Raw genomic sequence first — 12,985 nt, 5'->3', positions numbered from 1 at the left:
GCCGCTCCAGCGAGAAGCCCGTGCACAGCCGCAGAGCATAGCCTCTGCTCGCTGCAACCAGAGAAAACCCTGTGGAAGGGTTTTCAGGCAGAAAGACCCAGCACAGCCAAAAATAAATGAATAAAATTATTTTTTAAAATGTGTTGGGATCTCACACTAGCTTTTGCTCCTGACCGCACATTTCTAACTCAGTTCAGCCTTCTACCGTGTAACTGACCACCTCAGCAATAGAGTTGGGGCACCAGAGTTTTGGTCAAAGATCTACACTGTTCCGAGAGTTCTACTTCAAAATCTCACATTTAAACGTGGCTTCCCCAGTCAGAAATCTTGCTCAAATAGCTTGCAGAGGTGAGCACTGGACACAGTGCTCTGAGAGAAGGGAGTCTGGAGGAAAAGCCTATGGTCAGGTCTGGCTGTGGTGTCCCATGCCTGAGAACCTCTGTGACATGGGGCAATGGTTGAGATCAGAGGGCTTTTCAAGAGCAGGTGTGAGGCTGAGGCCTTCCAGGGTTTGGAACTGCTGCAGTTTCATAAGCTCCTAGGCATCACCAGGCCCAGAGCTGCCCCCAGTCCCAGAGCTGCCCCCAGTTCTAGAACTGTCCCCCTATATGCTGCCAGTTTTCTTACATGAAAAGGAAGGGCAAGGCTCAGGAGCAGCAGGTTTGCCCCCCCTGCAGACTGGAGCGTGGATGTTTGGCAGGGACGGGAGGCAGCCATTTCTGGCATGCTGGGCCATCTGTGGGGAACTGGGATGATCTTCCAGCCTGGAGGAAAAAATGAAAATTAGCAATCAATACAGACAGGAGATATCTGACTGCTGACTACTGTTAGCATCACAAACAAATACAGGAAGTGGAAGCACCTGAATGCCTTTTGTTAAGCTAGTATTGGCAGATATTGGATGTCTTTAAGAAATAGGAAGTGCCCCTTGCCTCACTCATGTGACCGCTTACACGTTTTAAACATGGCTATTATTTTTCTAACACAGAGTTGGATCTTTTGACTTTGGGTGACACGAGAACATAACATTTCAATGAAACAATTAACGTATCAATCTTCTGGGCTTTCCTCCAAGGATGAAGCAGATTAGTGCAGGGATGAAATCAGTCAGAAAAGATGGGGTGTGTCATAGCCCTGACAACAAGAGTTATTAGGCACAGGAGTGGGGAAGAGCTTATTCTCTGGAACACTATCTAATGGTGTGTGTCGTGTCTAACGCTGCCACCTGGGTCGGTGGAGACTGGTCCACCCAGCAGATGTGCACTGGGTGCCTGTGAGAGATGGTGGCCTGGGCAAGCACATCAGAGAGGCAGGGTACCTTCACAGCAGATCCCAGGAGGGTTCTGCAGCGTGCACACAGCAACACGATACTCGCTTCCCATCTACAAGGAGACACGAGCCACCTGCTCACAGCAAGGACTTGGTGGGGACATACCATGGCAGGCCTGTCCCCGCTCTGTCCCATCAAACAGCTGTTCTTGAATGTCAGTTCCAGCAGCAAAGACACGCAGACACCTAACTGCCCTGCAGGGCAGAAAGGCTTGTGTGTGTGAATGTGTATGTATTTCTGTGTATGTGTATAAGTGTGAGTATATGTGTGTGTGTATGTACCTGTGTATATGTATGTGTGTGTGTACATGTGTATATGCAGAATATGTATGAGTGTATGTGTGTATTGGTGTGTGCGTGTTTCAGTGTATGTGTGTTTGGGTGTTTGTGTGTGTGACTCAGCTGGTTCTGATCTCTGGGCTGGGGTTTGCCAGGGGGCCGAAGAGGGAACATTTCTCAGCAGAGGTAGCACCACGAACAAGTAAGATGAAGCAAGAGGAGGCAAACAGAAAGCATACATTTATACTGCTTTGTTAAGAGAGATTTAGGGCACCCAAAAAATGCAGGCCAGAGGGGACATAGTGTCCTGGGGAGCATGTGACTTTGAGGGTGGAGATTGGAGAGTGTCAATTAAGAAGGACCTGATCGGCCAGGGTTTGAGTAGTTTGGTCTTGAAATAGGGGTTCCCAGGTGGTTCAGAGGTAAAGAATCTGCCTGGCAATGCAGGAACCATAGGTTCACTCAATCCCTGGGTCAGGAAGATTCCCTGGAGGAGGAAATGGCTACCTGCTCTAGTATTCTTTCCTGGGAAATCCCATGGACACAGGAGCCTGGTGGGCTACAGTCCATGGAGTCACAAAGAGTCAGATATGACGGAGCGACTGAGCATGCACACACTAAAGGAAATAGAAGACGCAGAAATGAGATTCCATGATGATGTGCTAGAAGGATCACTGTGTCTATGATCCTGGAGGGCGGACTGTGGCAGGCCGAATGGTCTGCAGGCTCTGCCCAGGCTGGGGAGAAGTTGCTGGCTCAGGAGGGCAGAGAGGAGGTGCCATAGCCAGGGGAAGGGGTGGCTGGGCACCCTGGGGTGGGATCCTGGCTCCGTGACTGGGAGTATTAACTCCATTCCCTGAAGCAGGGGGCTCAGAAGACAAGGGTGTCCATCTGGGAGGTACTGATCTGGGGGTGATGGGACACACATACACTGGGGGCAAGAGTGGGCTGGGGTGGGAGATCTGGGTGTCAGCAGCCTGTAAGGGCAACCAGAGGACCAGCAGGATAGGATGGGGACCTCAACACAGGATGGGGCCTGCACCACCGTGTTTCAGGAGAAAGAGGGCGGAGAATTGGGGACCAGCGCATAGCGGCCACGGGGCAGAGGTTCCAGAGCTCCCAGGAGGGTGGTCAGCAGGGTCTGGGAGGTCATGGGCATGATGTGGCAGCATTAACTTGAGGAAGTCACCACCAGACCATGTGGGCTTCAAAGAGGAGGATGGCCCAGGGAAGTAGCCAGAGGGCCAGAAGGTAAGGGAGCCCAGGCGACACGGAGCCTGGGGACAGGCCTTGGGGAGGGGGTCGGGAGGTGCCGTCATATGCAGGGTGATGGAGAGTCCCGTATTGCACAGGGGCGACTGTAGTCGTTATTTTCAACCTTTCTTTCCTTGATTTTAAAACCAGCATTTATTGTGAGAAATCAAGAAAACATACGGAAAACAGATTGCCCTGTCCTCCCAATACCTAGACACAACTCCTATTAACATTTGATATCTTCTCTTATTTTATTTGGTATCTTCTTTTAAAAGAGCAAACATATGCCTAAAAAAAACAAACAAAAAACCACACTCAAAACTTGGGATTGCTATATTTGGCCAGCAGGTTCAGTTCAGTTCAGTTCAGTTCAGTTCAGTTGCTCAGTCGTGTCCGACTCTCTGCGACCCCATGAATCGCAGCACGCCAGGCCTCCCTGTCCATCACCAACTCCCGGAGTTCACTCAGATTCACGTCCATTGAGTCAGTGATGCCATCCAGCCATCTCATCCTCGGTCGTCCCCTTCTCCTCCTGCCCCCAATCCCTCCCAGCATCAAAGTCTTTTCCAGTGAGTCAACTCTTTGCATAAGGTGGCCAAAGTACTGGAGTTTCAGCTTTAGCATCCTTCCTTCCAAAGAAATCCCAGGGCTGATCTCCTTCAGAATGGACTGGTTGGATCTCCTTGCAGTCCAAGGGACTCTCAAGAGTCTTCTCCAACACCACAGTTCAAAAGCATCAATTCTTGGGCGCTCAGCCTGCAGGTTAGAGCCACACTATTTCATAATTTGCTTTTTCACTTAGTAGCATCTTGTGAGGCTCTTCCCATGCATTAAATATTCTTCTAAAATGTTATTTTGAATACATTTTGTGTGGATAATAACTTCACTAGCCTCCTGCTTTGGGCATTTAGATGATTTTTCAGTAACTCCTGTTGTGTGCATGTATATATCTGATTATCTCAGTGTAAACCCCTAGGAATGGGATTACTGACTGCAAAAGTACTAGTGTCTGGAATGCATGTAATGCATATTGTCACTAAGATTCTTGCTCTATCTACACATCTGGCATCACTAGGTTATCAGAGGACACTGGTTGTGAACGGAGACTCATGTAATCTTTTTAAAGAGGCGATCTGAAGATCCTGCCTCTTACCTTTGTGCTGCCTGCCTGAGGGGAACCCCTATGCTCTGCCATCACCTACTTATTGAATTATGAGCACCGTCTCTCTTCCCTACTAGGTAGCTTGCTCTGTGTGCTCCTGAGGGCAGGGACCACATTGTTAATTTTTGCACCTCTAGCAACTTTCCTAAAGGAAATCAGTCCTGAATATTCACTGGAAGGACTGATGCTGAAGCTGAAATTCTTAATACTTTGGCCACTTGATGTGAAGAACTGACTCATTTGAAAAGACCCTGATCCTGGGAAAAATTGAAGGCGGGAAGAGAAGGGGACGACAGAGGATGTGATGGTTGGATGGCATCACCGACTCAATGGACATGAGTTTAAGTAAGCTCTGGGAGTTGGTGATGGACAGGGAAGCCGGTGTACTGTAGTTCATGGGGTCGAAGAGAGTCAGACACAACTGATTGACTTTCACTTTCATGTGGTTAAACAAAAGGATATTCTTATTCTTTGGAGATGTGGGCTGAAAATATGCTACCTGCTTTCAACAACTCAGCAAACAAAAAATGTGTATGTGTATAAATTATATTTTATGCACAGAATGAGAGCAAGAGAGTGAGAGAGCAAGAGAGCACAATTATTGCAGGATGCTAACAGCTGGAAGCTCTTTATTGTTAATAATTCTTTCAACTTTGCTGTAGGTTAAAACATATTGGTTGTAGGTTAAAGAGAAAAAGGCATATTAGTTTAGACATTAATAATGAAAAATAAAAACCCTGAAATATGAAGCACATGGTAACTAGTTGTGAAGTCAAATCAAGCAGATCTCAGCACTGGTCCACAGCATGGGCCCTGAAATATTCGCAGGTCAGGTCCTGGACGGGCAGTCAAACTCCACCAGGTCTGGGTGCAGGGTCTCTGGCGTTCCTTAGCATTCATGCACCCAGATCTAACAGGGCAGGTGCTTCTGCGTCCTGTCTGCTGCTGTAGCCCCGGTGCCTGGTTGTTTGTTGCAAATGACTATAAAGCAAACCTGGAAACAAGCAAACTGCTCGGCTATAGGGGATAATGAAGCAGAATATATTATATTCATTTGAAATATTTTAGGGCCAATAATTGAAAGAGGAGAGTGAAAAAGTTGGCTTAAAGCTCAACATTCAGAAACAAAGATCATGGTATCCAGTCCCATCACTTCATGGCCAATAGATGGGGAAACAGTGGACACAGTGTCAGACTTTATTTTAGGGGGCTCCAAAATCACTGCAGATGGTGACTGCAGCCATGAAATTAAAAGACGCTTACTCCTTGGAAGGAAAGTTATGACCAACCTAGACAGCACATTGAAAAGCAGAGACATTACTTTGTCAACAAAGGTCCGTCTAGTCAAGGCTATGGTTTTTCCAGCGGTCATGTATGGATGTGAGAGTTGGACTGTAAAGAAAGCTGAGTGCCGAAGAATTGATGCTTTTGAACCGCGGTGTTGGAGAAGACTCTTGAGAGTCCCTTGGACTGCAAGGAGATCCAACCAGTCCATCCTAAAGGAAATCAGTCCTGAATATTCATTGGAAGGACTGATGCTGAAGCTGAAATTTCAATACTTTGGCTACCTGATGTGAAGAGCTGACTCATTTGAAAAGACCCTGATGCTGGGAAAGATTGAGGGCAGGAGGAGAAGGGGATGACAGAGGATGAGACGGTTGGATGGCGTCACTGACTCAATGGACATGGGTTTGGGTGAACTCCGGGAGTTGGTGATGGACAGAGAGGCCTGGTGTGGTGCAGTCCACGGTGTCACAAAGAGTCGGACACGACTGAGCGACTGAACTGAACGGCCAATAATTGTTGCATGAACAAATGTAGGTTTTTGCCTGCTCTCCATAGTCCCTTTTATGTGCACCTATTTCCCTCCAGTGTTCTCTCTAGAAAGGTGAAGAGGTCACCCAGACCTCCAAAGAGGCCCAAGCTGGACTGCCTGGCCTAGGGTTCCCCAAGAGTCCACAGGGGTCTGGTCCCTGGGTTCCCAGGGAGACCAGAGGCTCTGGGTAACCAGACTAGATTTGTTTATATAAACAGGGTTGGAGCAAGGCTATGAAGAATGAATAAAGGCTTGGCAGCCAAAACTGCATATAGTTCTTTTAAAAAATCCTCTAGAAAAAGAGGCTGGTGGCATCTTAAACTGTGACACTCCTTCCTAACAAAGGGCCTGGTGCTGCAGTGAGGGGCTGCAGAAAAGACTGAGAGTCCTCTCTGGGTAGACATCCTGCCCCTTTCTGGTCCTTTCCTTCAGAATCAACACTGGCCATCACCAGGCTTCTCCTAGATAAAGGCTATAAGTGTCTTGGAGACCCTGAGAAACGTGGCGGGGAAGAGGGAGACTTGACCTCTGTCCTTTCATAAAATCCCCCAAAGATGAATAATAAAGAGAGAAATACTTTATAGTGTGAACATTTTATTGTGACTTCTTAAATACGTACATCTTTCACTGCAGTTCATCAAAACAAAGCTTAGGAAAATAAATCCCTGCCTCCTTTGGCCCGGACTTACGCTGGGTACCCCGTCCTGTGGCCGCTGGGGGTGACAGGCCGGCGCAGGGGCTCCGGGCCACCCCACTGCACGCCAGCCGTCCCCTTCCGCCTCGCCTTCCCCGTGTTGGTCATGATCTGGTGGAAGCAAAGAGGAAACAGGGCTGGAGAGGTCATCTGGCTGAGAGCAGACCACACATTCTAACTCACTGTATTTAATACATTCACCTATAGGATATAAGAGACTTTGCAATAAGTGAGGAAGGGTCACGACACAGATCATTCAGATAAACAGAAAATGTCAGGAAAAATCCCTTTAGCTTGCATATTATACTACTTAGCAGTATAAATTAAAAAAAAAATCAAACCATGGAAAAAGGGGAAGAAAAGAGTTGAATATAGTAACTTATCACATCTCTGGAGTATACTGACTTTTGAAAGTGAGAAGGGAAAAAAAAAGATGGACAGATTTGGTTTCATAAAAAATTAACACTTCCATATATAAAGTATTTGAATGATAAACCAAATTAACAGGTAAAACAATGAACTGGGAAGAAATACTTGTAGCACAGTTAACAGGTTAAAGGTTAAGATTTTCATTAGATAAAGAATTCTTATAAATCAGTTAAGTAAAACACCATACAGATAATAGGGCAAAGATTTTGAACAGCCAAGTCACAAAATAAAAAGTATCACCAGTCAAGAGAAGAAAAAAATCATCAACTTTACAAGTAAGTAGAAACTACAATTTCACAAAAAACCATATCATTCTTAAATTATTAAATGAGTGACAATTAAAGAAATTACCCCATCTGCTTCTGGCAACAGTTTAAGATGTCAGTGGCATGGAAATTAGAGACAGTGCTTTTGGCAAGTAATTTGGCATTTTATATCAAGAGTCATTGAAATGTTCATATCCTTGGGTGTTAAACTCTAGAGTGTTAGTTGCTCAGTTGTGTCTGACTCTTTGTGATCTCACAGACTGTAGCCTGCCAGGGTTCTGTCTCCATGGGATTCTCCAGGCAAGAATACTGGAGTGGGTTGCCATTCCCTTCTCCAGGGGAGCTTCCAGACCCAGGGATTGAACCTGGGTCTCCTGCGTTGCAGGCAGATTCTTTACCGTCTGAGCCACCAAGAGAGTCCCTAGAGGAGGACTCCAAAATATGGAAGTTGTTAAATAAAGCTGTTTGTTACAAAATCACTGTAGAGTAAAACGGCAACAATCTGTCTAGTAACAGGGTAGCAATGAAGAAAAATATGGCATATTCATCTGAAATATTATATGGCCATTTACAAGGATAAAGACTAGGTTATGAAGAAAAATGTTTATTTAAAACATTGTAAGTCAGGTTATAACATGGTACATAAATGATGCTTTCCATTATGCTAAAAGTACACAAAAAGACTGGAAGGAAAGGAACACTAACGCTTATAGTGGCCACATAGGACAGTGAACCAAGAATGATTTTTTCTATTTTCTGTAACATAGCTATGTTAATAATTAAGAAAATTTGTTTAAAAAAGAAATCACTTTTTTGGCGAAATCTGAATGAAGTCTGTGGATTGTGCCAACATCGACCTACAGTTTACTACAGTTGCCACTGGGGATGCTGGGTGCAGGGTGTCTGGCACTTCTCTACTACTGTTGCAACTTCCTGTGAGTCTATAATTATTTACAAATAAAATGTAAAAAAAAAAAAAAATCAGAAGGATTTCCCTGGTGGTCCAGTGGCTAAGACTCTGTGCTCCCAGTGCAGGCGGTCTGGGTTCAATACCCGGTCAGGGAACTAGATCCCACATGATGCAACTAGGAGTTCACATGCCGCAATTTAAGACCCAGCGTGGGCAAAGAAACAAATAATTATTTTTAAAAAATCAGAAAATATATGAATGGGAGTCACATCTTTGATTTCTTGATTTTTGGTTGAAAGTTATTTGGGTTTGTCTAGTATTTGAGGTTCAGTTCAGTTGTTCAGTTGTGTCCAACTCTTTGTGACCGCATGGACTGCAGCATGTCAGGCCTCCCTGCCCATCACCAACTCCCAGAGTTTACTCAAACTCATGTCCATTGAGTCGGAGATGCCATCCAACCATCTCATCCTCTGTCATCCCCTTCTCATCCTGCCTTCAATCTTTCCCAGCGTCAGGGTCTTTTCCAATGAGTCAGCTCTTCGCATCAGGTAGCCAAAGTATTGGAGTTTTACCTTGAACAACAGTCCTTCCAATGAATTTTCAGGACTGATTTCCTTTAGGATGGACTGGTTGGATCTCCTTGCAGTCCAAGGGACTCTCAAGAGTCTTCTCCAACACCACAGTTCAAAAGCATCAATTCTTCAGTGCTCAGCTTTCTTTATATATATATATTTTATATTTGAGGTAGGAAGAAGAAAAAAGGGCCAGTTTCCAGTGGGAGGGAATCACCAGGTCTCAGCTGTGCTGTGGGGACAGCCAGCAGCTGGAGGGGCGGGCAGGGCAGGGTGGTGAGGGGGGGTGGAGGGGGGAGGGGAGAAAGGCAGGGGAGAGCAGATGGGAGGCCTCCACCCTTGTGCAGGAAACGATGGGCCACAAGCTTCCCAAGTGACAGCTAGTGCAGCTTCAGCCCCCTTGTCCTGTGAAATACGCAACAGAAGGCTATCCTGCCTGCCATCACTAGCACTGCCCTCCTCTGTCTGCTGCTCCTCCCGTTTCCCTTCGGACCCGCTGTCCCCGTCGTCAGGGCAGGTTCCGTAAGTCCGATATTCAGCGGTACCTTAGGATCCCCTGGGCCTTCTCTTTCCCCCTCCCTTATGCCAGTCGGACACCTGGGTCCTTCCACAGGGGCTAGGAGAGGAAGGCTAGGGCTTAAGCGCTGGAGAAGGGAGATGGCGAGTGTGTGGGTTGCTCACCCCATGCCTCCTCCCTGCTCCACTGTCCTTCCCAGGTCACCCTTCCAACTCCTTCCTCAGGAGAGAGGACACAGCACATACGCGTGTTTCAGCCTTTGGAACCGCCCTCCCCCATCACACCATTTCCCTAAAACTTCACAGGCCTAAGAAATCACCCAAGGTGGGTGGCATTTGTCCTCTCCAGTGGATGGGGAAGGGCTTCCCAGGTGGCACTACTGGTAAAGACCCCGCCTGCCAATGCAGGAGACATAAGAGATACAAGTTCCAGCCGTGCGTCGGGAAGATCCCCTGGAGGAGGGGATGGCAACCCACTCCAGTATTCTTGCCTGGAGAATCCCATGGACAGAAGAGCCTGGTGGGCTACAGTCCGTAGGGTCAAAAAGAGTCAGACACGACTGAAGCGACTTAGCATGCACACACCCATGCACTGGATGAGGAAACTGGGTCAGCCTGTGGGTAGAATCGCCCGGTGTGTCCATCACAAGGCCTGAGGAAGGGTCCCTGGTGAAGAGTATTGGTATGAGGGCCCAGAATGACTGCCTTAGGTGCTGGGTATCTCAGAGGAGCCCAGAGGGCTTGTTTCCTGTTTACCTCACAACCCCCTGTGCTTGTGGGGAGCTCCAGGGCCCTCTCTGGGTTCCTCAGCTGCAAAGGAGCCTTTTGGGGATGGAAAGGTCTTAAAGCATATCTGTCTATACTGAGTTCCACAGATATGCTTCAGGGGGTGCTGGGAGAGAAGGGAAAGGGTTCCCAACAACCACCCTCTCCATCACAGAACTCAGCACCCATCTGGGTTATACATGGAGACGCTGTCTGAAAAAACATTCTGCTACCAAAAAAAAAAAAAAAGAAAAGAGCATATTTAACCACACACACACACACACACAAACCCAAAAAATGCAGCATGTGATTTAGCTGAATGTAATTTGCTCTGTCAATCTTAAAGGAAATCAACTCTGAATATTCATTGGAAGGGCTGATGCTGAAGCTCCAATACTTTGGCCGCCTGATTAGAAGAGCCAACTCACTGGAAAAGACCCTCATGCTGGGAAAGATTGAAGGCAAAAAAAGGGCAGCAGAGGATGAGATAGTTGGATGGTATTGCCGATTCAATGGACAGGAGTTTGAGCAAACTCCAGGAGATAGTGAAGGAGAGGGAAGCCTGGCGTGCTGCAGTCCACGCTCAGTCCACGACTGAGTGACTGAATAACAACAACAATTTGTTCTGTAGCAAAAGATGGTCAACATGTATCAATTTATGTAAAAAAAAATTTCCCAGTACTAGTTTTTGAGTACTGGTGAAATCACTTAAAGCAATTATGGCATGTTCTAAACAGTATGCATTTTTGTAAGAAAATACAGGCACATAATACACCTGTCTATCTATACACACAGAGAAAGTCCTGGAAGCTGAAGGGGACACTGCTAGCTGTCCACTCAATACTCATTCTCTCTCTCTTGACCAACAGCCTTCTGATTTTGTTGGCCCAGAAATGCGCCTACTTTTAAAAACACCTTTTCAGACCCCTTGCAGCTAAGGGCCATGGGACCCAGCTCTGACCAGTAAACAGTAAATGGAGGTCTCCAGATGGAGCTTTGGAACCCTAGCAATGTGTTCAAACAGTCACATGTTTTTGTAAAATTTGCAAAAGTAGCAAGTTTTAATTGCAGTCATGTCAACCCTGCTTATTTAACTTATATGCAGAGTACATGAGAAACGCTGGGCTGGAAGAAGCACAAGCTGGAATCAAGATTGCTGGGAGAAATATCAGTAACATCAGATATGCAGATGACACCACCCTTATGGCAGAAAGTGAAGAGGAACTAAAAAGCCTCTTGATGAAAGTGAAAGAGGAGAGTGAAAAAGTTGGCTTAAAGCTCAACATTCGGAAAACGAAGATCATGGCATCTGGTCCCATCACTTCATGGCAAATAGATGGGGAAACAGTGTCAGACTTTATTTTGGGGGGCTCCAAAATCACTGCAGATGGTGATTGCAGCCATGAAATTAAAAGACGCTTACTCCTTGGAAGGAAACTTATGACTAACCTAGATAGCATATTCAAAAGCAGAGACATTACTTTGCCAACAAAGGTCCGTCTAGTCAAGGCTATGGTTTTTCCAATGGTCATGTATGGATGTGAGAGTTGGACTGTGAAGAAAGCTGAGCGCCGAAGAACTGATGCGTTTGAACTGTGGTGTTGGAGAAGACTCTTGAGAGTCCCTTGGACTGCAAGGAAATCCAATCAGTCCATTCTGAAGGAGATCAGTCCTGGGTATTCTTTGGAAGGAATGATGCTAAAGCTGAAACTCCAGTACTTTGGCCACCTCATGCGAAGAGTTGACTCATTGGAAAAGACTCTGATGCTGGGAGGGATTGGGGGCAGGAGCAAAAGGGGACGACAGAGGATGAGATGGCTGGATGGCATCACTGATGGATGTGAAATTTGAGTGAACTCCGGGAGTTGGTGATGGACAGAGAGGCCTGGCGTGCTGCGATTCATGGGGTCGCAGAGTCGGACACGACTGAGCGACTGAACTGAACTGAACTGTACTGAAGAGCGCTGTTCCTTTCTACTCCAACTTCTGCTGTTATACCTCCCCACACGGTATTAGAATGCCCAAAGACAATTTGGAACTTAGCTAAGGGGTTGTTGAACCCAGGTGACATACAATTTGGGTTTAATGAGAAATATCATTCTCAGTCGCTTCTGTGCATAGCCAAACAATGGTGAGCTGTCCTGGTGTAGAAGCTACTACAAGGAATTCCCTGGGTCATCAGAGTATTTATGAAGAGTTGGTGCGCAAGGAAACTTGAAGTGTCCCTAGTCTTCCATTTTCAGAAGTTTGAGGAAGGTTTTCTCAAATTTAATAGAAATCCTAAAAATTTACATAGCATTACCAAAAACTGTGAAGTCGAGAGAAAAATGTCTAATCTCTCAATAATAAGAAATAAAACTTCTTTTCTTTCACTGTAGGAAATATTACAAACTCCTCACATATGTAGAAGCAATCAAAGAGCATAAAACAAAAAATATCCAGAAAGAAAACTATGAAGCATGTGTGGAGTCCTGCCCCAAGGCCACAGGTGCAAGGCCCTGCACCAAGGCCTCAGAAGTGGAGCTCAGAACCCAGGTCCCCTCTAAAGTGGATGGAGCCCCTTTGTAACCACTGCCAAAAGCCCCGGTGATCATCACCAGCAGGCTTCCTGACCCCAAATTAGGCAAAGATGCCCACCCCGGTAGTCACCCTACAGTGCCCTAACCAATCACCTAATGCCAACCTTCCAGCAGGAATTTTCTTTGTTTTGAGGCTATAAAAGTCGACTACTAACCCACGAAAACTGTCAACTCTCCCTGGTCTGTCAGGAGGTTGGTCCACTGTGCTCGCAGTGCCCACATGATCTCTGCTCTTTGTTCTTAGTAAAATCACTGCCTTCTGAAATGCTCTGTATCTGGAAATTCTTTTCCAACCCATGCAGATTACCTCAACAGCGTGTGGCAAGCCACTAGTTAATAAAACATTATTTTTCTGATGTTGGTACCTGTCATTTTTTTTTTTTTTTTCCTTTACCTACTTGAAAAAATGGAACT

General features: G+C 46.2%; 1 protein-coding gene across 1 annotated transcript in view; it reads right to left on the bottom strand.

The window, feature by feature from the left end:
- The window catches only part of ARMC9 (armadillo repeat containing 9), a 179,343-nt gene that overhangs the window by 17,105 nt on the left and 149,253 nt on the right, over positions 1-12,985 (bottom strand). The window contains exons 20-21 of the mRNA XM_052664338.1: positions 6,530-6,645; positions 628-764 (exon numbers count right to left, since the gene is read on the bottom strand). Of these exons, the coding sequence (XP_052520298.1) occupies positions 628-764; positions 6,530-6,645 (253 nt within the window). The remainder of the gene's footprint in view (positions 1-627; positions 765-6,529; positions 6,646-12,985) is intronic.

This window comes from Budorcas taxicolor, chromosome 2, assembly GCF_023091745.1.
Source record: "Budorcas taxicolor isolate Tak-1 chromosome 2, Takin1.1, whole genome shotgun sequence".
In the NCBI taxonomy this organism is placed as follows: domain Eukaryota; kingdom Metazoa; phylum Chordata; class Mammalia; order Artiodactyla; family Bovidae; genus Budorcas; species Budorcas taxicolor.
This window is presented reverse-complemented; position numbering and strand designations above follow the sequence as displayed.